We start from the raw sequence: 26,356 nt of genomic DNA on the forward strand, positions 1-26,356 counted from the left end.
GCATTCCCTTTAAGATTACTGATGTATGTAAAGAAAGCCTTATGATTGTCTTTAGCTAGAGATGCTAGTTTAGCCTCATAATTAGCTTTAGAGAATTTTACAAGATATCTGATTTGCTTGTTCAAGCTATGAAGAGTATTCTTCCTGAACTGAGTAAGTTCCCTCTTTTTCCTGGATAACAGTGTCTTCCTTTTGTTATATAACCTATTTATACTTGCTGTCCACTAGGATGGCCTGTTTCTTTGGGAGGACCTGGTTTTGAACCTGTCAGTTGCACCAAATCTATTCAGTTGTTAAATGCCTGTACAGGGCATTTGTGTACTCCTCTGCATAGGAGTCACTGTTGGCTGTGTAAGCAAGGGGTTTGAAACTTTTTATACCATCACTTAGTACGCTAAAGTTTGCTTTGGAAAAATTTTCAGTCTTTTTGCTCTTACGGGTGTCTTGGGTCTGATCTTTACATCAAACAACACAGATTTATGGTCTGACCTTACCAGGGAGAGCAACACACAGGGGGTAGTGCAGTGACCTCCCCATGTTGGTGAGTACCAAGTCTAGGACATTTGAGCACCTTTTAGGGGTGCTGACTAGCTGTTCCAGAGCATTTGAATTAAAGTCCAGGAACCTCAGGGTGATCACGTTTGTGCTCATGTCTGTTATCCAATCAATGGAAGGATAGTTGAAATCTCCCATAACCAAAGTCTTTGGCTGTACAGGGAGTGATTCTAGCAAGTTCAAGCAGGCAGGCAGTATGATTTTCTTGGTTCGTGGTGGGGGACCTGTAGCTAGTGATGATGTGGTAGGGTGTTTTACCTATAGTTATTTGGACCTGGAGTAGCTCCAGAGAGTCATACTGTTTAACTAGTCTTGAGGTATATTGGGATTTAATGAAGATGGATACACCTCCACCTTTGGTTCTTTCACACTCATTTTGGGGTCTGAACATGTGGAAGGCATTGCAGCCTTACACAGTCGGGGTGCTTTCTGCGGCCTTGAACTATGTCTCAGTGACTTCACAGACATCAGCATCTTTCAAGGTGAGGAGTGCTTCCAGGGAGTGCAGTTTTCTATTTAGGCTCCTAGCATTAAGCAGCATAACCTTGAGTTGGTCTCAAGTGGATTTCTTAACATTGGGAATTTTTTGTTTTGATATTGCCTAAAAAAGGCACTATGAGGGAAGGCAAGAGACCTTGCCAGTATCCAAAAGACTTGAGGAGACAGGTGAAGAGCATCTCTGGCAAAGCAGCATGGTTTGTCAACCATGTCTCAGGCTGACAGATACTGGATCCCCCTATGGACTGACACCAGAAGCTAAGCCAATTGTTGTTTCTGTTTGTACTGTGGCATCATCCTGGGTGAAGGTAAAATGCTATTTAGTGCTAGGGACGTGCTTGCTTGGGATACACAATTTGAGAGTTCAGGCATGTCTCTCTTCATATAGTCCAGGGAGGTACATCTCAAGTCATTCACCCCAATGTGTATTATAATAGAATCACAACGGTAATTGTTGTCAGGTGCCTCAAGTGCATGTGTGATTTGACGTATCCTGGCACCTGATAGGCAGCTAACCATGACCTTCTCCTTGTCCAGCCTGGTGAGGGGGACATCTGTGTGCCTCACTATGGGGACATCTGTGTGTCTCACTATGGAATCATCTATGACCAAGGCATTAGGTTTTGAGGTGTTTTGCCTTATGGACTTGTTTGGTGAGACACTTGTATGCATGTTGCTGTGTGTAGAGGGGTCTGTTCATGTTCCAGTATGTGTGACTTGTTTGCGCTTGGGAAGTCTCTGGTCTTTTAGTAGGCTGTTAATAAGTACCTACGCATATGTAGATTTATGCAATTTGACCTTATCTTGTGTGAGTGGAGCAGTGTGTGTAGTGGGAGAGGTGTACGTATTGACAACCTGTTTGATGTCTTGTTTATTGTTATGTGAGAAGATTGATCCCAGTTCCATGTTATAGTTACAACTCTCACTTACTGTATTTATTTGCTTTAGGAGCAAGTGGTTGTCAGTATACATGAGGCAATTACTATATTGTCCCAGGATGGCCATGTCAATCAGGCTGGCTGTTTAAATGTGGGACTGTTGGATCAGCTTTTGCTCTTGGATTAACTTTACTAACAAGGGGACTTATTCTACTGAGGATTAGGGATGAAGAAATGTGGTGATGCTGCTCAGTGCTCAGTTGAGTTGCTTGCAGTGCAGTAGTGTGCAGTACAGCAGAGAAGCTTGGAAGGGTTCTACTATCAGACATACAGGGAAAAAGACAGTTTCTAGGCATTTGCGTCTATACACGGCATCACTAAACCCCGTTGAGCAGTGCGCAGCAATGAGCAAATGTGAGGCTTAAATACAAGAGAAGTTGAACAGTTTTAACACAAACTAACCAAAAATAAAGTCCAAAACTGAGCAGTTTTCCAGCAATCGCCAACTCAGATATCTGAGTCTTTTCTACACACTTCTGTTACAAGGGTGCAGGGAGGGTCTCTTAATGTAAGATGGCTGGTTTCTGCAAAGATATTCCAAACAGTCTAGATTCAGTAAGTCTGAATCTAGCCTATGCTATATAAGGCAGCAGTACTGCAGATACAAAGTGCAGAACAGAATGCAATCACAAGCACAAACAACAAAAAAATGAAGCAGTAGATTAAATAAATACAGTTGACAAAGTGCAATACAGGCTTTGAAATACTTCATTTTTGGGTGATTTCAGTGGATGCCTTTGATTTCAGCTCAGATGCACTCCAGACCTCTGGCTAAAGTCGCCAAACTCTGATCAGCTCTAGTTAACTGAGCGCAAATGCAAGGTTAAATACAAGTGAAGTTAAACAGTTTTAACACAAACTGACCAATGAGGAAAGCCCAAAACTGAGCTTTTTTCCAGCAGTCACCAACACAGATGGGTCCTGGGCTACACACTTCTGCCACAAGGGTGCAGGGAGACCCTCTTAAAGTAAAGTGGCTCATTTCTGGCACAGAGATTCCAAACAGTCTATATTCAGCAAGTCTGAATCTGCCCTCTATGCTATATAAGGCAGTAGTATTGCAGATACAAAGTGCAGAACAAAATGCAGTCACAAGCACAAAAAAAAATCTCTAGTTCTTTTTAAAGTTCCTCACTGTTCTTTGGTAAATATGATCTACTCAACTTATCTGCTATACGTGTTTCTTTGCCTAGCCTATACTCCACTTACTGATTATACTTCTGAAGATAAATGTCCTCTACACTATTAGAGGTGCTTTCCATGAGGACTTTTTGAATATGCTTTACAAGTGTTCTGGCCTGTTTCCACCTAACTTCTTTCCCACACATACAATTATGGAATGCCTCGCATCTACATATGAGCAGTTCCTTTTTTACCTATGTCTCATGTGTATATCTTGATCCATAGGCAACTGGTCTCTTTCTCTTGCAAGATTACAGCTCCTACACCATTCTAAACATCATCTTTTTGAAACTTAACTTATTTACATCAGAGTACTTCCACATTGGAGCATCTCTAAGTTGCTTCTTTAGCCCTTAAAAACTATTTTCTTGTTCACAGATCCACTTACTCATTCATTTATCTCAGACAAATTAAGTACACAATTGGCAGGATAAATCATCATTCCAAGAAACCTCTATAATTCACATTTGTCTTCAGGCTACAGCGTTTGCACTACTGCTTGGATTTTTTATGACAATTTTTCAGACCATCTAATATCAGAATATGTCCCATGTATTTCAAATGTCTCACTCTTATTTTATATCTGCTCTTATGCAACATGAAACTGACCTGTCTAAATATATTCAGTAGCTGTATCAGTCTTCTGACATGCTGAGTTTGTTTCTGACCCCACATTAACAGATCAATTATGTTTACAACACTTTCCAAATTTTCAGTTATACAGAAAACAGATCTTTGGAAAATATCATGTGCTAACAGAATACCAAACAAAAATCTAAAGAAACTATTCCTTCTTAATGTCATATTAAATGTTTAAAATGTATAGCTTATCATTTGGTATTCTTTACTCCACTTCTTTAACAGTAAACAATGACTAATGTTCTCTTTTAATCTCTTTTTTAATAGAATCTTTTAATTAGTTAGAACATGAATAACAAATATGGCAAAAAAGAGAAGAATAGAAAAACACACTTAGCAGGAGCATATTTACACAAGCTATAACAAATTCTCATATGATCACATGGTTCTAGTACAAGATCAAAATGTACATGCTTCAGCCCAGATTGAGCATGCCAAAACTGAAACGCTTAAAATACCAATGTCCAGAAAACTGATACCCGTTACTTTAAAAAGATATACAGTGGAATGTCAAAGTGTAGGTTGGAGTTTCAATGGTCTACAATGGCAGAAGTGAGCTTTACTGCTCCGGGTAGCAGTGGTAAGTGTGTATGCTATTATTCTATCCCAGAAGGGGATAGAAGCTCTCTGCATTGACAGCTTTGTCTACGATTTAGACAGAAAATCAGCTACAAGGATGCATTGGTGCTTTGTGCTTAAAAAAATTGATAATTTAAACGGATGAGTTGTGGCACAGACTACTGAAGGGGACGAAGTTCTGGAAAACAAGTCTGTGTCTCATCATTACTTCTCAGATCTGAACTTCCAAAGGTAACTGATCTGCAGTGATCTTAGACAGTGGGCACAACTGTGCAGGAATATCCCTGATTCAACAGTGGATGATGTATTAGTAAGTACATCCACAGAAGGTGTAGTTGCTTTACCGAGTTGTAAAGCAAAGTTGTAGCAAATAAATATAAGGTGAAGAATGTGTGTAAAAGTATAGGGAAAGAAATCAGTCTAGAATCTCAGTGATGGCAAACCTTTTGTGTTTGGCGTGTCAAAAGCTCCCGGCACAAAATAATTCAGTGCACTTCACGTGTGCAACGAATGCAAAAGCAGTGTCTTTGGTGACTCAGGTGTTGGTGATCGCTGGCGTGTCACCCAAAAACTTGTGATGTCAGTCACCTTTGACACGCACATCATAAGTTTGCCATCACTGGTCTAGATAATACTCTTGCAAAGACATTCACTCTGAGGTTTGGAATGTTTGTACATAAGAAACTATCAGATTCAAGAAAAGGAAGTCAAGTTTAGTATTGTCCACTAAGACTAAGCCAAGACTTAAACATTGCAACAGTATGGTTGACAGATGGGACATTTCTAACTAAAGGAAACATATATTGGCAACTGTACATCATTCATGGTTTTTGTGCATTACTGTCAGACACCTATGACAATGCCTTTAGTAGACCATGTGAATGTTAGGTGACATCTCCTTTTAACTAACCTATGCATTACTTGATAGAAGTTTTACCCAGAGCAGTGTATATGATTGTCCCTTAGTCACTATTTCTATGTCAACAAATGCTACCTTAAATTGTCCGTGATAACAGCAGTCTTAAACAGATCTGCTGAAAAACCAAAATACACTAGCCTCTTTAATTTACACAGTGGTTTTACCTCCCCAGATGAAGATGATTTTTTTTTTTTTTAAGTACACCCACCTTCAGCACTTGATAAGCTGATTTTTCTTAACATGTGGTTTCCTCACAATGAGGATCTCCATTACATCTGCTATAAAGATTACGATGCAGCCTATGACATCAGTTGAAAAACATCCAATCAGAAATGTGCATCTGTTAGAGGATGAGGCACAGTTTGGTACTGCCATCCTTGGTTAGCAAACACCTGCATGCATAACTTTGAGGCTGGAGCACAAGTGATTACTCTCCCTAATTAGGAAAGACATCAGAAAAGAGAGTAAAGGTAATGTGACCATTTTCCTAACCACGATGACTGCTGGGAACTGATTCTGGCTTTCCACATTACTGACGTTTTGTGCTTTAGTCTTTAGAAGCTGAGTCGTCGGAAGGGCCTGAAGTAAAAGGCTGTGTCGGCCTAGTACATTTCATCAAAATATCCGTAGCGGTCTCGGGTTCCAGATCTGCGGTAGTCAGGGGCTGCGTTGGAGCCTCACTGAGAACCGGAGTACCGGAGACCGAATCAACCGAGGCCTCGGAATCTGGCTTAGGCCTGGGCTGTCGGTCCTTATCCCTGCGTTTTTTGAGCACGCCGGTAGTCGATAGCTCCAATGGCATGCTGTAGTTAAATTTTCTACTAAAATAGCGTCGTGCGAAATCAAATCGCCTTTTAATAGTACGCTTATTAAACCTAGCACAAAACCGACAAGAAGTGACGTCGTGATCAGGGCCTAGGCAAGGTATGCAGTAAGAATGAAAATCCTTATGAGGTATTTGCTTCCCACAAGAAATGCAATTGTTAACTTTTTCTGACATCGGTCTGAGGCAAGACAAGTTTCCCCAACGGGGTACTTAACTTTATAGAAAACTTCGTTCTGAAATTCAAATTCGACAATCTCAGGAGTCGGCCGACCGGCAATTGCGAACTGCTTCTGCTTCGGGCACCGCGGGGCAAAAAAGACTGAAGAAAATGGTGTCGGTTGCAATATATATACCCCTGGCACACTGACGCCAGGGATGAGGCGACAGCAACCGAAGTCGGACCAAGACTTTGGAATTCCGGCCGACTGCGGGACCGCCCGACGACAGGATAACCCAAGTGTGATGACTGCAGCAGGGTAACAAGATGAACATCTAAATCAAACAAAAATCTCACACTCTACACAACGCAATATGTTATCTCTACCTACATCAAGCCCCCTACTCCTAAACAACAACTAACAAACTGGAGTTGCAGGATCAGCGTTGTCCCAGAATAAAAACATATACTGTACTGTCGGCCAAGAAATTAAGCAAAATATTTTTATTTTTGCATTACTTTCTGTGAAACTTTCACATGTCATTGTACATTCTTTTCCCAGATTTTCAACATGCTACTATCAAACACATTACCTCCATCCCAAAAAAGATATTTTACGTACTGACTGCAAATATGCATCTGAGAACACTCAGTATTCTAAAAAATAAGTATGCTCCAAAGTTAAATAATTTTCATCGTGTGCCTTCATTTAAGTTTTTCAACATCTGCTCATAGCTTTATCAACTTTCATTTTATTTATTTTTTGGCTCAAATTTTCAGCCTGCCACATTCTACAATTATGCCTCAAAAGGTAATTCAGGAGGCAAGCAGCCAAGCTGTATTTCTGGTAGAACTTTTATTTTTTTAACAATTTGTTATACAATTCATGAGAAGTACAGTTTTGACAACCAAGTTGACACCACACACTCAGTACAGATTGAGCTCATTTTACTTCACTTCTTGTGACAAAACCTTTAAAATCTCTAAGTGCAATAATTCTGGACAAAGCCCAGAAAAATAAGGGGGGGGGGGAGACAAAGGCCCTAAAACGGGCACTTATTTCAAATCTTGATTTTATAAACCTAGAAAGTTGACAAAATAACCTTTTGTAAGAATATGAAGTCTGAAAGTCATTAACTAATTAACTAAGTCCAATTATTACTGATACGTTGGTTAACAAGGCTCTGTCTAAAGCTAAAAACACTGCCTCCATGGGTCCAGATGGTGTCCCAGGCTGTGTCATACGCGAGCTCCAAAAGGAATTAACCCTGCATCTTAATACCCTGTTCACTCTCTGCCTCTCCACAGGATATGTGCCCATAGAATGGCGCACGGCAGTGGTGGATCTGCTACACAAGGGTGGGGCCACAACTGACCCTGGGAACTACTGTACCGACCAATAAGCCTGACCAGTCTGATCTGTAAGGCTATGGAGCGAATCATTATGGAACTCATAAATGGAGAGATTGGCAACCTCCAGTCGCTGGACCCCCCACACAGTTCGGCTTCGTCAAGGGCAGATCATGCCTCCTGAACCTGGTGGATTTCTTAGGTTCATAGGTTCATACTAGGCTATCTACCCTAGGGCATTTATAAGCCTAGTCAGAGTGTGTGTGGCTGTCGCCACCCCTTGGAATGAGAATAATATGCCCATTTAGGGTTTAGTTTACTGTGCCTCTGTCTAGTAGTGACACAGAGATGACCCCCGGGGTAAACCTATGATCTCCCATCCACTTGTCAAGACTTCTCTTGAAGAGAGTCAGTGAGGGGCTCTGCCTAACATGGACTGGGATTCTGTTCCAGAGTGTAGGGAGCCTCTGGGTTATGAATCTGTCCCTCCAGCACGTCCTATTTATTTCTGTGTTGAGGTTCAAATCTCTCGCTCTGGTGGATTTGGATTTTCTGAGGTGGAGCATGTCCATTAATTCTGGATTGGACATGGCCTTGTACGTCAGGCATAGATCGCCACTGAGTAGGCGGTATGCGACTGAATAGAGCTGGAGTTTCTTCAGCCAGGCAGCATATGACATATGTTTGAGACCCTTGATCCCCTTGGTGAGGTACTTTTGGGGTCTTTCTAACTGCTGCAGGTGTCGGGTAAGGTACATCCCAAATGGGGCTTTGTACTCAATTATGGGCCTGATAAGGGAAGAGTATAGGGGCACAATGACCTCTCTTGATCTAGATGTGAATCCTTTCATGATAAGGTGGGTAATATAGAAGGTCTTCCTAACCACCTTGGCAATGTGAGTGCCAAATGAGAGGTTACTGTCAACTTGGGACCCTAAGTCCCTGATTACTTCTTCCGTACTTTGTTTCTGGCAATGGGTGGGTTACTGAGCCTATCTCAGTGTACCTTCAGAAACAACTATATCCTTTTTTAGAGAAATGCAACTTTGTACTTAAGGATACGGGGGATTTTTTGAATAAATTGTCCACTTGGTATTTTTCTAATACTAATTTATGTACTAGGGATGAATATCTTTTTGTAACCTTGGACACTGTGTCGTTGTTCACTATTATTCCCAACTCGTATGGTATTGAGTCCATTAGAGAATTTCTAACAGCTCAGAACTCTACAACAACTGATTTTGTACAGAATATCTGTCTTCTCCTGGACCTCATACTAAATAACAATGTGTTTATGTTTAACCAACAGCCACACCTACAGATTAATGGTGTTGCAATGGGTACCCCTGTGGCCAACACATACGCCAACTTGGTGTTGTACCAATGGGAGTTGCAGCATATACATGATGGGAATAACTTTTTGGACACACACATTGTATTTTATCAACGGTTTGTTGATGATTGTTTTTTGATTTGGAAAGGTTCTAGTATTAGTTTAGAGCAATTTATTTTATATTTGAATTTAACTACTACCTTTCTTAATTTTAAATCAACCATATCCAAGAATGAAGTTTCATTTCTTGATGTTAAAATCTTTTCAAGTGATGGGTTTATTAATAGCACTATTTACAAAAAGCAGACGCATATTGCAAGATATATACATGCTAATAGTATGCATGCCCCACATGTTTTTCGGGGCGTGGCTAAGGCCCAGTTTATAAGAGCTAGCAGGCTTAATACTGATGATGAAATATTCAACATACAACTATCAGAGATGTATCAAGATTTTGTTAATTGTGAGTATGATGATATTATGTTAATGGAGCTAAAGGACCATGTCATTCGTAATAGGTGTACTTTGTATTTACCTTATTTCAGGAATGTGCAAAATCAGGAAAATGAGGTTCAGTTTGACACAATACAGAATGTCAATGTATATAATGGGATTAGGTATGCTACTTCTTTTGCCAATAGGATTGCCTATGTTAAGCAAGTAATATACAAATATTGGCCTGTCCTAATGGCATCCCCTGACATTTCTAGAATATTGGGTAATAAACCTTATTTTAGTTATAGAAATATGAGAAACCTTAGAAGCATATTGTGCTATAAGGATTTTCGTCCTCCGATTGCTCCTAACTTTGATAGACCCTTATGTTCTATTTCTTGCTTTGGCACTTATAAGTGCCATAATTGCTCTTGTTGTTTGGATTTGGTTGATACTATGGATTCTGTTACTTATATTCATCCGAGTACTAATCGTATGTATAAATTTAGTCTTAGAGCAACTTGTAACTCTACTAATGTGGTTTATATGGCAACGTGTGTTGCCTGCCATTCATTTTATGTTGGTAAAACAACGCGTAGGCTCAAAGATAGAATCATTGAGCATAAATCAGAAATTAGAAGACAATATGCCAACAATGCTTTATTTAAGCATATACAATCTTGTGGAAATGCACATATATTTAAGTTCAGGGTGATAGATTTAGTGGTACCTCTGAAGCGGGGTGGGGATATTAATAACTATCTCGAAACTAAGGAATATCAATGGATCATACGGCTGGGAGCTGACCATCCTCCGGGTATTAATAACACTGTTAGTATTAAGCCTATTCTTACTAAATTACAGCGTACTATGAAATGATTAAATGAGTATTTATGTATTATTTAGGTAAAATTTGTTGGATCCTATCAGGATTATGTTTTATTACGCTTTGGTGTATTTGACTATGTTGTTTTTTTATTATATTACTGTTCTATGTTTATTTTATGTTTTTAAGATTTTAAATGTGAATACTGTCACATGATTTTGGCTGCGGTCATGTGTCTTTGGGCTTGTATATAAGCAATTGCTTTTTATCTGTCTGTATTATGTATTGAGAAAGGGTTTTTCCCGAAAGCTTTGCGTTTTTCATAAAGTTTCTCTATCCAATGTGTTTTGTGTTTTTTTGGAGCCTTTTCAGCTTTCTACGTTATTCTTGCGAGTTCTGTCCTTGAGCCAGTTTGCAACCCATCTTATGACATATGGGTTTACATTTAAGCTGGTGAGCTTGTCTATGATGCCCGAGTGGGGTATTGTGTCGAATGCTTTTGCAAGATCAAGGTAGGCTGTGTGAACTGCCTTACCCTCATCAATGGCCTTAGTGACTGTTTCAAAAAAGTCGACCAGGTTCAAAAGGCAGGATCTGCCCTTGACAAAGCCGAATTGGGTAGGATTCAGTGTCTGTAGGTCCCCAATGTCTTTGTTTATGAGTTCCATAATGATCCTCTCCATAGCTTTGCAGTCCAGGCTCGTCAAGCTTATGGGGCTGTAATTTCCAGGGTCCGTAGAAGCACCTCCTTTGTGGAGTGGGACCACTGTTGCTGTACGCCATTCTTTGGGTACATATCCTGTAGTAAGGCTAAGATTAAACAGCAGCCTTATGTGCGGGTTTAGTTCCTCTTAGAGTTCATGTAGCACGCAACCCGGGACACTGTCTGGTCCCATTGATGCTGTGTTTTTAGCTTTGGAGAGGGCGGCTCTCACCTGGGCATCTGAGATGTCAGAGAGGCTACACTCTGCTGGGATAGATATTTCTCCTTTTGGGGGGAGGGGGGAGAAATTTGCACTGAACCTGTCTGCCAGTATGTTGGTAATGTCTGTGGGTTCAGTGTATTTTTTGTCATTTTGGACTAACTCTGATCATATCTGGGAGTTTCCACTCAGGTTTCTAACATAACTAAAGAAGGCCTTGTGATTGTCCTTAGTGTCTTTTTTGATTTTTCTCTCAAAGTTGGCCTTCGATAATTTGATGAGTGATCATAGTTTTTTGCTAGTACTGATCAGAGATGCCTTCCCTTTTGGGGATTTTGCTCTGTCATGTAGTAGCTTCCTCCTCCTGTTGTAAAGCTTGTTAATGGCTGGGGTCCACCAGACAGGACACCTGCCTTTGGGGGAATGTGTCTTGGTTTTATTTGGAATTGCATGATCAATGCATTCTTGAAGGTGTCCGTAGAAAACGTTTATAAAGGATTCAGCGGTGTGGGCTGTGGTTTCCACTGGCCCAGGGGCCTTGAAGCATACCACTTGAGTCTTAAGAAGTGTGAAGTCAGCTTTTGAGAAATTCTTCACTGTGGTCTTTTGTGCTGGGGGTGGGGGCGGGATGTGGATTTCCAGTGAGATTAATTTATGGTCTGATCTCACCAATGAGGGGTATACTTCTGGTGTGGAGCATTGTGTCCCCATGTTTGTGATGATCAGGTCTAGTATATTATCTCCTCTTGTGGGAGTGGTGACTAGTTGTTCCATCGCATTTGAGTTTATGAATTCTACAACCTTTTGGCTAGGATGTTGGGGCTTGAGTAATGCTCCCAGTCTATGTTTGGGTAGTTGAAGTCTCCCAATATGATGGTATTTGGAGAGACATTCATACTCTCCAGTGTCTTCAGGAAGGCTGCGTGGGGTTCCTGAGTTTGAGAGGGTGGTCTGTAGCATGCTACAAACTGTAGGGCAGTTTTGCCTACGGTTAAGTTGTACATGGATGGTCTCTGATGCTTCGTGCGTTGCCACTAACCTGGAGATGTGGGTATCTTTGATGAATATGGATACTCCCCCGCCTTTTGTGGTTCGGTCCAAGTTTTGAGGCCGAAAAGCATGATATGAGGTATAACCTGGTAGTGCTGGGTGCTCTCAGAAGCCTTGAACCAGGTTTCAGTCACTGCACAGACATTGATGTTCTCCACACTGAGGAGGGCTTCGAGAGCGTGCATCTTGAGGTTTAGACTTCTGGCGTTGAGCAGCATTACCCTTAGTTTTTTTCCACTTGTGTTTTCTAGGGAGGTGGGTTTGTCTTTTGAGCCTTGCCTAAAAAAGGCACTATTGGGGTGGCAAGAGCCTTGGCCAATATCCGGAAGCCCAGAGGTGACAGGTGCAAGCCGTCCCTTGCGAAGCAGCGTGGCTTGTCAAGCATGTCATCCCAAGCAGACAGACATTGGATCCCCTTAGAATGACACCAGTAATTGAGCCAATTGTTAAAACTGATCATTGTGTCTTTGTACTGTGGCATCATTCTTGGTGAGGATAAGATGCTGCTCAGGGTCAGGGTCATACCGGCCTGGGCTACGTAATCAGAGAGCTCCTCTATGTCTCTTTTCATGTAGTCCAGGGAGGTACGTCTCAGGTCATTCACACCGGCATGGACAATGACCGAGTCATATTTGTACTTGCTTTGGAGTGACCTGAGTGCTTGTGTTATGTGGCGGATTCTAGCGCCCGACAGGCAGCTTACTGTAACCTTTTCCTTGTTCAGTCTGGTGAGCGGGACGTCTGTGTGTCTGACTATGGAGTCACCTATTACAAGTGTATCAGGCATGTTGTTTGGCCTTAAGGGCTGTGACTGTTTGCAACAGTGACTTTGTGAACTAGTTACTCAGGTTATAGATAAGGGAAAGGAAATACATACGGCTTACCTTGACCTTGCTAAAGCATTTGACACCATTCTCCATTCAGGTATTATTGATAAGCTCACCAGCCTGGGCATGAACCCTTACGTCACAAGATGGATCGCAAACTGGCTCTCAGACAGATCCCATAAAGTGAGAGTAGCGGGATCTATGTCCGAATCCAGACCAGTAACGAATGATGTGCCTCAGGGCTCTGTCCTGGGGCCCCTCCTGTTTGGCATATACTTCTCAGAAGTACAGGCAAGCACGGAAGGGCTTTGGCTGACTAAGTTTGCGGACGACTGAAAACTGGGTACTATAATAAGAGTCTCCAGCCGACATGGAGATCCTCCAGAAGGGCCTAAATGAGAGTGATGCATGGTGTCAAAGCCATGGTCTCAAGCTAAATGCAAAAAAAAATGTGTAGTAATCCCCTTTGGAAAAAACAGAGTATCCGCAAACTACAACATAGGAGGTAATCCCCTGAAATCTGAAGAAGAAATAAGGGATCTAAGGACCCAAGTAAATAGTCAGCTTTCCTTTGATAGCCATGTTGCCAAAGTGGTTAGAAAATCCTTCTATGTGACCCATCTAATCACGAAAGGGTTCGCATCAAGATCTAAGGATGTAATGGTGCCCCTCTACTCTTCCCTCATCAGACCCATTATTGTGTACAATGCACCAATTGGAATGTACCTGGTTAGACATCTCCAGCAGCTGGAGAGACCACAAAGGTACATAATCAAGGGGATTACTGGCCTCAAACAGTTGCCCTATGCAGCACAATTGAAAAAGCTAAGACTGTTCTCTGTTGCATACCGCTTTCTCAGAGGCCATCTCTGTCTAATGTACAGAGCCATGTCCAACCCAGAATTGTTGAACATGCTCCATCTTAGCAAAACCAAATCTACTCGAGCTACACGCTCTAGGGATATAAACCTCAACACAACAATGAATAGAACATGCTGGAGGGATAGATTCCCTTCGCAGAGACTTCCCTTACTATGGAACAGGGTCCCGATCTACATAAGACAGAGCCCCTCACTATCACTCTTCAAGAGGAACCTTGATGAGTGGATGGGTAACAGAAAGTTCACACCGGGGATCACACCAACAGCACTACTAGATAGGGGCCAAGGGTACTAGCTGCTAGTACAAGGGTCTAGGGAACTACTAAAGGGGCGGTGAATACCGCACAACGTGGCTGGGCTAATATATGCCTTCGGGCAGATAGCCCAGTACCAACCTATGAACCTACTACTTTAGTGACTTCAGTCCTCAAAGTTATATCAGACAACCACAAATTTTATGAGGCGCAAACAAAAATATGAGGCAAAAATCTAGTCATTCTGCAAAATTTTGGAAAACAGAGGTATATTTGTGACATCAGGATATTTCAATAGACAGACTTAAAACACAGAACACATTTGTTTTGCATTACAACAGCAAGACTACCACAGGTCTTTTCTGAAATACAGGTCAAGTGTATTTTTGAATTCCCAATGACAATTCTCAGTCTTGCTTTGCAAGGAAAAAAAATCCATACTAAATGTGAAACTTCTGTTGCTGCTATTCAAGACACAGTATCACAAAAACAGTGTGCCAAAGTTATGGTGTGAAATTACAGAAAAATTACAGAAATTATCAAAAGCTGTATTTAATATGGCAAATGTAGTCTTAATATGGCAAATGTAGTCTTATATTGGCAGTCTGTTTTCTCATCAAGAGTTACCATATGGTCACATTTTTAAATGTATGTTCACAAATGCAAGATGTCAGTTTCAGACACAAGCCAAAGTTTACTCTTCTGACCCAGAAGAATCGTTCCCGTTAGCTTTGCAAAACTACCTACTGTGTACAAGCAAATATTTTGCTACCTTTCATAAATTTTCATCACAAAAATATGATGTCAAAGGCCTGAAATGAAATATGCCAAAGCCATAACGGTTTACTTGTTGTATGAAAATCATTTTGAATGAAAAGTTAAAAATCAAAAACATAGCAAAGTTAAAACATAACTATCTGTAGCAACCACAGGTATGAACGTGCACTTATTCTCAACAGTGCACTTTCGATTAAAGAGAATACCTGAGCAAAGTCGCACTTCCTTGAAAGCATCTCTTGAGGGTAGCAAAACTTCACTGATGGAGTCAAACATTTTGTTTAGTGTTCTAACAAGCAAACCCCTGACTCCTACAACAAGAATGTCTAACAAATATAAAGGTTGCAGTGTAGAATTACTGTTTTCATTTCCACTGCTTCACTCCTTCAGATTTCTTATTTTGTGGTCCACGGCCACGACCGCAGCATGGTCATGGGGAGCACCAAGAAATGCTCATTTTTCAATTGTAGTATGGAGCAGGCTGTGAAGTGTCACAAATACCAGAACTTCCTGGTCACCAGATGCCTAACAAGGACAACCCAAACACTGACATTATATGATCTCAGACAGAACACTTCCGTACAGTATATGGTTCACTCTAAATCTTCAGTGGCACCAGAAATGTAGCACCCTTCTGAAAGGAGTGTCAAACTGATGTACTGCATATATGCTTTGTGCGTTTTATATTCACAACAGGTAGCCTTGCTTTCAGTTCAGTATCAGTATAACTTCCCACTGGGGGAAGAAAAACAGCACAGCAAGGACAGACACAGACAGCTCACAGCCAGGTGACTGATTAGCCAAGCCTTGCACCATCCCCCACAGAACAAAGCTTTTTATAATTTCCAAAAAACTACCTTAATTTCTAGTGTCTGCATCAACACAAATGTGACAGATTCTCCGGGTCTGAGGTTAACTCGCTATTCTAGATTTATTAGTTCTGTACTCCCCCGCCGCAGTAACTAGCCAGGTCACATGATAAATGGAAACATAAGAAAAAACAAAAGAAAGACATTTTCTTTTGCGAGTCTGCTCCCAGCTAATGCTACTGACCCTGTCTTCCAGCAATCACTAAAGCAATTTAATCAAGATGAAGAGGACATCTCATCGGTTACCTTAATTGTCACATTCCCCTTGGTGATCTTCCTCATGTTGAAGCCGACTGTGGGAATCATGTCTTCATTGAACTGTCCAGACTGAAAAACAAGAGACAATATGCATTAATTAATCAGCGGTTTAGACTCCAGCTTAACCAACAAAGTAAAGATGTGTAGAATCCCTCTTCTCATTTCACACAATACAATATTACTAAGTCAGCTATGTCTGAAGAAAGACTGTGTTTTAAGAAATGGCTAACAAACACACAATGCTTTATTATTTTTACCACAAAGATTCAAAAATGAAAACACATAATACCTGTAGCATTTGTTATCACAAAGCTCCAAACAGTCAAGACCCATATTTTGTGTATGCGTTACACAACAACAACAACAAAGCCTAGCCAATGCATGTAATTCCTAAATCCAGTTAACTGGCCAGAAGGAAATTCTTATGTTGGTGTACATTGGTGTTTTTACCTAGTTCAGATATTGTCTGTCACTCCCCACATGCATTGAAAGCCACAAAGGTCATATTCAGTACTGCATGAGAAGTACAAGAAAACAAACTAAAAAGCATCTGTCACTTCTCTTGTTAATGAACTACATGGGTTTATTTAGAAGTCAAACATTTTTTGTTGCATCTAACATTCACGGCATGTAATTGAGATTTGGGCATACAGAACTGTTTTTCTCACACATTTCAGGCATGACAAACTTAAAGCAATTCACTATAAAAACTGGTTGTCAAAAAGACAGGGTCTCTGCATGTCTACTGCTGATCAAAGGAAGAGTTCTATGAACTGCTGGATCTTGTCTCATAATGTGGAGGCCTCGAGGAGCCCACACTTCAATTTCAGCAAAAATGTTCACCTTAAATTGCATCCACTGGAGGATCAGTTAAGCTACAATATTCCAGATATCACCGACTGAATGACCTAATAAACTAATGCACTTCAACATCACAGGCTACAGGACCTGTTGAAATACAGTACATCAGACATCGCAGGCTACAGTACCTGTTAAAATACAGTACATCAGACATCGCAAGCTACAGTACCTGTTAAAATACAGTACATCAGACATCACAGGCTACAGGGCCTTTTCACACTACAGTACATCAGACATCGCAGGCTACAGGGCCTGTTCACACTACAATACATCTGACATCGCAGGCTACAGGGCCTGTTCAAACTACAGTACATCAGACATCGCAGGCTACAGTATCTGTTAAAATACAGTACATCGCAGGCTGCAATGTCTGTTAAAATACAGTACATCAGACATCGCAGGCTACATGGCCTGTTCAAACTACAGTACATCAGACATCGCAGACTACAGGGCCTGTTCAAACTACAGTACATCAGACATCGCAGGCTACAGTACCTGTTAAAATACAGGACAGACATCGCAGGCTACAAGGTTTGTTAAAATACAGTACATCCGACATCGCAGGCTACAGGGCATGTTAAAATACAGTACATCAGACATCGCAGGCTATAAGGTCCGTTAAAAAATACAGTACATCAGACATCGCAGGCTACAGGGCCTGTTCAAACTACAGTACATCAGACATCACAGGTTACAAGGTCTGTTAAAATACAGTACATCAGACATCGCAGGCTACAGGGCCTGTTCAAAGTACAATACATCAGACATCACAGGCTACATGGCCTGTTCAAACTACAGTACATCAGACATCGCAGACTACAGGGCCTGTTCAAACTATAGTACATCAGACATCACAGGCTACAGGGCCAAGTACATCAGACATCGCAGGCTACAGGGCCTGTCCACACTACAATACATCTGACATCGCAGGCCACACAGCCTGTTCAAACTACAGTACATCAGACATCGCAGGCTACAAGGTCTGTTAAAATACAGTACATCAGACATCGCAGGCGACAGGGCCTGTTCAAACTACAGTATAATCAGACATCACAGACTACAGGGCCTGTTCAAACTACAGTACATCAGATTTCACAGGCTACAGTGCCGATTAAACTATAGTACATCAAATATCATAGGCCTACAAAGCCGATTAAACTACAGTACGTCAAACATAATAGGCCTATAAGGCCAGTTAAACCACAGTACATACATGCATCATACATCACAGGCTGCCAATCCTATTAAACCACAGTACTTTAGACATCATAAGCTGGGGGAGCAAAGATATAAAAATTCTTTTCAGTACATTTAGTCACACAGAATAGGGAGGAATAAAAATATAGCTTTTATTCATCCTCTTAGAAACGAGTACCTTGGCTGAAAGTCTTCTTGGTTAATAAATATTCTCCAGGCTAAAACAACCTGGTGGGTGGACCTATTAAACTGCAGTATTCCACACATTATAGTCAGGAGATCCCATTAAAACTACAGTACTAACGTAATCACACACTGAAGAACCCGTTAAATTACAGTATTCCAGCCGATATTGACTGGAGATCCATTTAAAATACAGCATTACAGACATCACAGGTTGGAGGGCCTATTAAACATCAGTACTGCTGACATAATAGCCCAGGATCACCATCTGTTTCAGCATACTGTTAGTCTCAGGTGAAATTCAGAAACCTGTGCCTTGTCAGCTCTCGGCATTCTTAACTATTGTTACCATGCCCTATCCTCACCCTTTAGTATTCAGGGCACTGTGACTAGAGCTACTTTCAGACATTAGTAATGACTGCTCACCATATAATGGTCTTTAGTATGAACTCTCTATTTTAGTTTGCAAAATACTCTGTGTATAACCAATCTTAACTATCCGTAACCATGTATGCTACAGCTTAGAAACAAAAGGTTTCTTTTTTTTTTTTTTTTTTTTAACTAAAACCTGAGTATTGTAGTGCTCTGTGCATGGTATAAACTGTAGCAACTGCTTGTTAAATTTGTAGCAAGTAATTTTCTACAGTTTAAAAGAATAAAAGGTTTCTTTTTACTAAAACCTGAGCATTGTAGCACTCCGTGCCTGGTATAAACTGTAGTAACTGCTTCTTAAATTTATAGCAAGTAATTTGCTACAGTTTAAAAGAAAAAAAAAGGTTTCTTTTCCCCTCAGCTAAAAAGTAGAAGAAGGAGAATCATGGGCAGAAAGCAGAAATGGGACTTGGTGTGTTCCTGCATTTCAGGAGCCCCAGGTATCTGACAGCATATTGTTTTAAATGCCCCTCAGCTGAGAATGAGGTGGGATGCAGAAACAGGACCTAGTTGTCGGGTTGGTTCCTGCATTTCAGGAGCACCAGCTACTAGATTGTGCCCCCCCTTTTTGTTTTTTTGTTGTTCCATAGAACAGAGAAAGTACAGTTTTGTACCTACCATAAATATAGATGTCCGATAGGTATGCATCTGCAGTCATAACATATGGGTTGTCCTGCCTCAGGCAGCCCTTCGGTCGGCCGGATTCCAAAGTCTGGGTCCGGCGTCGGCTGATGTCGCACTTTCCCTGACGTCAGAGCGCCTGGGGTATAAAAGCATCAGCCGACGCCATCTTCCTCAGTTTTTCTTGCCCCAGATGCCAGGTGCCCTCTAAGGAAGGCTAAATTTGGAGAGATGCATTTAAAAATCCAAACATGCACAGCAATATAAAATCAAATACACCATAATAGATCACCCCAGCTAGCTATAAGAGGGGAAAGTACCCAAGAAATACCAAAGAGGGGAAGGTGGGAGGGTAAACCTGACTGCAGATGCATACCTATCGGACATCTACATTTATGGTTGGTACAAAACTGTACTATGTCCTTCAAGGATGCATCTGCAGTCATAACATATGGGTAGAATATCATAGCCAATCTGGGGGTGGAGGAACTATGTAAAGGATGGTGTTGCTAAAATGCCCTGCAGGACTGCCGTAGCAAAGCCTGCTCTGGATCTGGAATATAAAGGTAAATTGTAATGCTTGGCAAATGTATGCATGGAGCTCCATGTAGCAGCTTCTAAAATGTCCTTGGTAGCCACCCCTCTTAAGAAGGCTGTGGAGGTGACTGTGGCTCTCGTGGAATGAGGTCTAATGTTAGCTGGCACAGTTTTTCCATGAAAGGAGTAACAAAAACAAATGCAATTCCCTATCCATTTTGAAATTGTCTGTTTGGAAATTGCTTTTCCTTGTGTACCAGCAGCATATGCTACCAACAGCTGGTCAGTTTTTCTGTAACCTTTAGTTCTGTCCAAGTAGTAGCGCAACTGTCTGTGTATTTCCAGGGTGTGCAGAAGTTTCTCCCCTTTGTTTTGTGGATTTGGAAAGAAGGTAGGCAAGTGAATAGTTTGGTTTAATGAAACCCTGGATACCACCTTTGGCATAAATGTAGGATTGGTTCTCAATGAAACTCTGTCCTGATGAAAAATAAGAAATGGCTGTACTGCCATAAGGGCCTGTAACTGAGATACTCTTCTTGCTGAGGTTATGGCCAGAAGGAAAGCAGTCTTCCATGACAGGAACTGTAGTTCTGCAGATGCTGCTGGTTCAAAGGGAGGCAGTGTTAGTTTTTCCAACACGAAGTTAAGGTCCCAAGTAGGTAGAGGTGGTTTCCTTGGAGGATTGATGTTTTTGATTCCTCTTAGAAACTGTCTTAGGAGAGGATGAGAGAAGACAGGTGGATCAGTATTGTACTCTGCTGAGATTGCTGAAGCATGAATTTTAATGGAAGAGTAAGACAGACCATTGTGGGACATTTCTGCCAAGTATTCCAGGATATGTGGCATGCTCATCACTGTCGCAACTAGGCCCTTTGTGGTGTTCCAAATGTGAAATCTTTTCCATTTTGCTGAGTATGCCTTTCTTGTGGAAGGCCGGCGAGCTTCCATAATAATATCTTTCACTCTCTGGGATAGCTTATCCTGAGGAGGAGTCAAGGTATTTTCCAGGCTGTTAGTTGCAAGGTTTTCAGGTTGGAATGCAGAGTTTTGTAAATATGCTGTGTCAGGAGCAGTGGCCATTGAGGAAGAGGCCACGGTTTCGTGCGTGACATGCTCTTTAACAGTGGGTACCAGTGCTGTCTTGGCCAGTCCGGAGCTATCAGAATCACTTTTGGCTGCTCTGTCCTGATCTTCAGTAAGACCTTGGTCATTAATGGGAGAGGTGGAAATGCATACACTGTTAGAGTTCTCCAGTTGAAAGAGAGGGCGTCCACTTTCCATGCTTGTGGGTGGTATGTCCTTGAGCAGAACTTCTTCAGCTGATGATTGTGGGGGGAGGCAAAAAGATCTATGTCCGGCCTGCCCCATGATTGTGTTATCTGTAGAAAGATGTCTGGGTGCAGCATCCATTCGTGTGCATCCATGATATTTCTGCTTAAGCTGTCCGCCAGTATATTGTCTTTCCCTGGCACAAATTGAGATTGCAGCTCTATGTTGAGTTTCAAGGAAAGTTCCCATAGATTCATTGCCAGTCTGCAAAGAGGATATGAATGGGTGCCTCCTTGCTTGTTTATGTACCACATAACTGTGGTGTTGTCTGTCCTTATTAGTAGGTGGCCTTGATGCAGAAAAGGTTTGAAGGCTTCGACTGCATGTATCACTGCCAGAAGTTCCTTGTGGTTTATGTGCATGCGTAGCTCTTTTTGTGACCATAGACCTTGAATGCATCTGCCCTCCATGTGCGCTCCCCATCCGTGGTCTGAAGCGTCCATTGTAATGGTTTGGCTGGCTAAAGGTTTGCTGAAGGGCAGACCCCTGTTTGACTGGCTTGCTTGAGCCCACCACAAAAATTCCCTTTGAAGGCATGGGATGAGTGGTATCAAAGTTTCCAAGCTGTGACTGTGCTGAGACCATAAACTCCTTAGGTACCATTGTAGTTTCCTCATATGCAGCCTTGCTTGTGGAATCAGAAGGATGCAAGAAGCCATGTAACCCAGGGCCTGCAGGATTTTCCTTGCAGTCAGCTGAGTTTTTCTTGTCAGACTTTTGAAGTAATCTGGCAGTTGACTTTGTTTTTCTTCTGTGAGGAAAGCCATTTGGGTGGTTGTATCTAGATTCGCACCCAGAAAGGTTATTCTTTGGGATGGAACAAGTCTTGATTTGTGAATGTTGACTGTATATCCCAGGGCCTGAAGTAGGTGAATGGCGTAATTCAAATGTTTTACCAAAGTTTGTTGGCTGTCCGCTTGTATAAGGCAGTCGTCCAGATATGGGTATATTTGAATACCCTGAAGTCTGCAGTGTTCGATTACTGATGCCAGGCATTTCGTGAATACTCTGGGTGCAGTAGATAAGCCAAAGGGCAATGCTGAGAATTGATAATGCTCTGAACCTGCAAGAAATCTGAGGTGTCTTCTGCAACTTTGTCTGATAGGGACATGCAGGTATGCCTCCTTGAGGTCTAGAGTTACCAGCCAAGACCCCTTGCCCAGCATGGGAAGGAGCTGCTGTAGAGTCAGCATTTTGAACTTTGGTACAATGAGAAAAGTATTCAGTGCGGACAAGTCGAGAATAGGCCTCCATTGTTTTTCTTTTCTTGGCACAAGGAAAAGTCTGGAATAAAATCCTTGGCCTTGTTCTGAGAGAGGAACCTTTTCTATAGCTTTCATTTGCATTAAGCTGGAGATTTGTTTCAAAGCCTCTGCCCTTTGATTTGGTGGCAGGTCTGGCATGCCTTTTCTTTTTGGTAATGTGTGGAAATGGAACCTGTATCCTTTGTCTATTATTTGTAGTGTCCATTTGTCCCTGGTAATACTGTGCCAATTGTCTGAGAATAAAAAAAGCTTTCCGCCCAAGGGTGCTTCCAATTGAGCCCTGGTTGGCGTTGTCAAAGTAAAGTCATTGAGCCTGTCCTTGTGCAGCAGTTGTAGGTCCTGCATTACCTCTCTGGTTGGGAGGCTGCCATTGATGCCCTCTGTAGGAGCCTCTAGCTTGCCCTCTACCTCTGGCACGCCTGTTCTTGCATGTCTGAAACCTCTCTGTGTCTGGAAAGGACCAAGTTTTGGAAGGCCAATTCCTGCTGAATCTTGGTGGTTGGACTTGGAGAAAATCTTTGACAGTTTGTACAGATTTTGCCTTTTCTTCAACTTTCTTTAGGACCTCCTGAGCCGTGGAGCCAAATAACTTTTGCTTTTCCAGTGGAGCATCCAGAAGTTTTGCTTTGACATGGTCTGGCAGAGATTGTTCCTTCAGCCAAGCATGCCTACGTATGACTGCGCCAGTCATAGCTGACCTACATGAAGCTTCCAATGCATCATAACCACATTGCAAGAAATGGTTGCTAACCTGTTGGGAGTTATGTACCAGATCCTGAAGTGATTTGCGATCTAGGGGTTCAGGTGAAGACAGTTTTTTATGCAATTCATCTAACAAATACTCTTGGTACTGTATCATATGAAATTGACAATTCAATGCCCTCATAGAAAGAGTAGCAGAAGTATACACTTTTTTACCCCATCTCTCTAAAGCTCTAGACTCCCTTTCAGAGGGGAGAGGATTTTTAGTAGTGGCAGCTGCAACCCCTTTAGGGCCCTGGGAAATAGTTTCTGGATCAGCAGAGTGGGCCTTGTAAAGGTGAAGATGTGAGTCCGGGACCGGGACCCTGTAGTACCTATCGGGTTTGACAGGAGCCGGAGGAAGAGTATCAGGGGTTGTGCTAGACTCAGAGTACACATCATCAATGACATTTAAAACAGGTGGAATAGCCAAAGGTCTATGCTGAGGCAAATGCAAGAAGGTCCTTAACCTCTTCCTGGAATCAGAGAATTCCTGGCCCTGCCACTGGAAATGCTCTCTCATAGTGTGGAGTGTCTCCCCAAAGGAAAACTCTTCAGGAGGGGAGGCCGAAGGAATAGATTCCTCTGCATCAGAATCCTCGTAGGCTGAAAAAGCCTCCTCCTGGTGGTCCGAGAGAGTAGAACCATCTGAGGCCTCATCTGAGGAGTGGGGATCAGAGGGTTCAACCCTGGGCCTTTTGTCTGGAGGAGGTTGAGAGCCCCTAATTAAGGAGATAAGGTCCTCTGCTAAGCTTAGAATCTGTGAACCTGTAGTGGGTCCCTGAGGGATAACCTTGGGAGGCAAAGCTTTGGATAGTTTAGCAGCTTTAGCCCTAGAGAATGCCTTAATGGACATGGATGCAGGAGGCCTGGCTGCACCACGTGCTGGTGTAGTTTTGTCTAAAGGTATGGTGTCGGAAGGTTCCAGGACACCAGTTTCTGTAGGGAATTCAGTAACCGATTCAGCCGGGGCCTCCGGGACCGAGGTAGTCGGCTGAGCGGTTTCGGTGGTAGGAAGCACCAAGGACTCGGTTTGAGCCGAGACCGAGACACTCGCGGTAGGCCTGGCCGTGGTTTCAGCCGAAACCGCGGCCCGCGTGCGTCGGTCCTTGTCCTTCCGTTTCTTAATCAAATGTGAAGTCGGAGTCTCCGACGGCATATTGTATGAAAAACTAGCCCCAAAAAATTCCTCTGCAAACTCCGCCCGACGTCTAAGGGTGCGTCGGTTGAAGGAAGCACAGGATGAACAGGCCGAGACGTCGTGGTCTGGGCCTAGGTAGGGGAGGCAGTAAGAGTGGAAATCCTTATGAGGTATTTGTTTCCCACAAGTTAAACAATTATTAACTTTATCTGACATCGGCTGAGGCAAGAAAGAGTCCCCAATGGGGTACTTAGCTTTTTGAAGTCTTCGGTAGCTGAATTACAGGAGCTGGCCGACCGGCACTTGCGAACTGCTTCTGCTTCGGGCACCACGTGGCAAGAAAGACTGAGGAAGATGGCGTCGGCTGATGCTTTTATACCCCAGGCGCTCTGATGTCGGGGAAAGTGCGACATCAGCCGACGCCGTACCCAGACTTTGGAATCCGGCCGACCGAAGGGCTGCCTGAGGCAGGACAACCCATATGTTATGACTGCAGATGCATCCTTGAAGGACATCAGCTGGGGCAGGGTGGAGGGGACATGTATCGGTCTGCCTGATGTCAGCACAAGGAAAGGATCTTTTTTTCTTTCTTTTTTTTTGCTCTTCAACTGAAGAGCTGGAGAAGTATGGTGTCAGTACAGGAATCATCCTTAGATGTTAAAAAGCCAGCTATGCCTCTGGTTTATACCACACATGCAGTGCTACAGTACTCAGGTTTTAATTATATATATATAATTATATTATTATATATTATATTTTCACTAATTCGAAATAGTGCATGGAATGCTCACTTAATCGAAAGTGCACTTACGCGAAGTTCAGTACAGTGAACTATCCGTAACCATAGGGCTATCCCCTTACCATGACCCGTGCCCTAACCCTAAGGTCCGTGACGACTGCAGCGCAGTGAAGGACATAGCAATGTCCTCCACTATGGTGCAATAGTCACGAACCTTAGGGTTAGGGCATGGGTTAGGGTAAGGGGATAGCTTTACTAACTATCTCCTTACCCTAACCTGTGCCCTAACCCTAAGGTCCGTGACTATCGCACCCTAGTGGAGGACATAGCTTGTTTTTTTATGTCCTCCACTGTGCTGCGGTGTTTTCGGTGAAGTGCACTTACACAAAAGTTCACTTTCGTTAAAGTGAACTTTCGCAGAAGTGAGGCTTCCTATTACAAGTTCGAAGTAGTGAACTTTCGTTCTTGTAATAGGAATCCATATACATATATATATATATATATATATGTGCTCCGGTTTCCTCCCACATCCCAAAGACATGCTGCAGGTGGATTGGACACTCTAAATTGGCCCTAGGTGTGCATGTGAGTGTGCCTTCTGTGGAAGGTTGGGCGCCGGGCTGGCAACTCGACACCGTAAAACTCCACTGCCATTCAATGTGCGGACAAGGCGATCCGCTGTGGCGACCCCTAACCGGGACAAAGCCGAAAGAAGAAGAAGAAGATACATACATATATATATATATATATATATATATATATATATATATATATATATATATATATAAATAAATAAAAAGAAAGAGCGATAGAGAGAGTAAAGTCTTTTTTCTTTTAAACTACAGCAAAATGTTGTTACAATTTAGACCACATAGGCAGTGCTACTGCACTCGGGTTCGACCGCAAATGCAGTACCAGCGATTGGGATCACCCAGTAGTGCCCCCTAACACTTTGTGCACCAGTGCAGTTGCCCCCTTCACCCCTCCCTAGGAACACTACTGCTGGAAGCCACAAAATTGTATCTGAAGGAGCAATACTTTCCATTTAACTGTGCATACTTCACCAGTCACCATCTCTTAGCATCTCATTATTCTTAAGACTTTATCAGAAAAGGATACTCTTGTAGTTCTTAGGATATATTATTTCCACAAACAAAGTGATTAAGCTTTTGCCTTGCTGCTATCAGTTTGAAAAAAATGACAGCTGCATGGAAGAAACAGCAATCAGCATCAG

General features: G+C 42.3%; 1 protein-coding gene across 1 annotated transcript in view; it reads right to left on the reverse strand.

Moving 5' to 3' along the window:
* Positions 1–26,356, reverse strand: part of ARL8A (ADP ribosylation factor like GTPase 8A) — a 425,175-nt gene that overhangs the window by 238,349 nt on the left and 160,470 nt on the right. Inside the window, exon 2 of the mRNA XM_044076498.1 lies at positions 16,065–16,145. Coding sequence (XP_043932433.1) covers positions 16,065–16,145 — 81 coding nt within the window. The remainder of the gene's footprint in view (positions 1–16,064; positions 16,146–26,356) is intronic.

The sequence above is a fragment of the Protopterus annectens genome, chromosome 7.part0 (genome assembly GCF_019279795.1).
Source record: "Protopterus annectens isolate FY-2018-M chromosome 7.part0, PAN1.0, whole genome shotgun sequence".
Classification (NCBI taxonomy): domain Eukaryota; kingdom Metazoa; phylum Chordata; order Ceratodontiformes; family Protopteridae; genus Protopterus; species Protopterus annectens.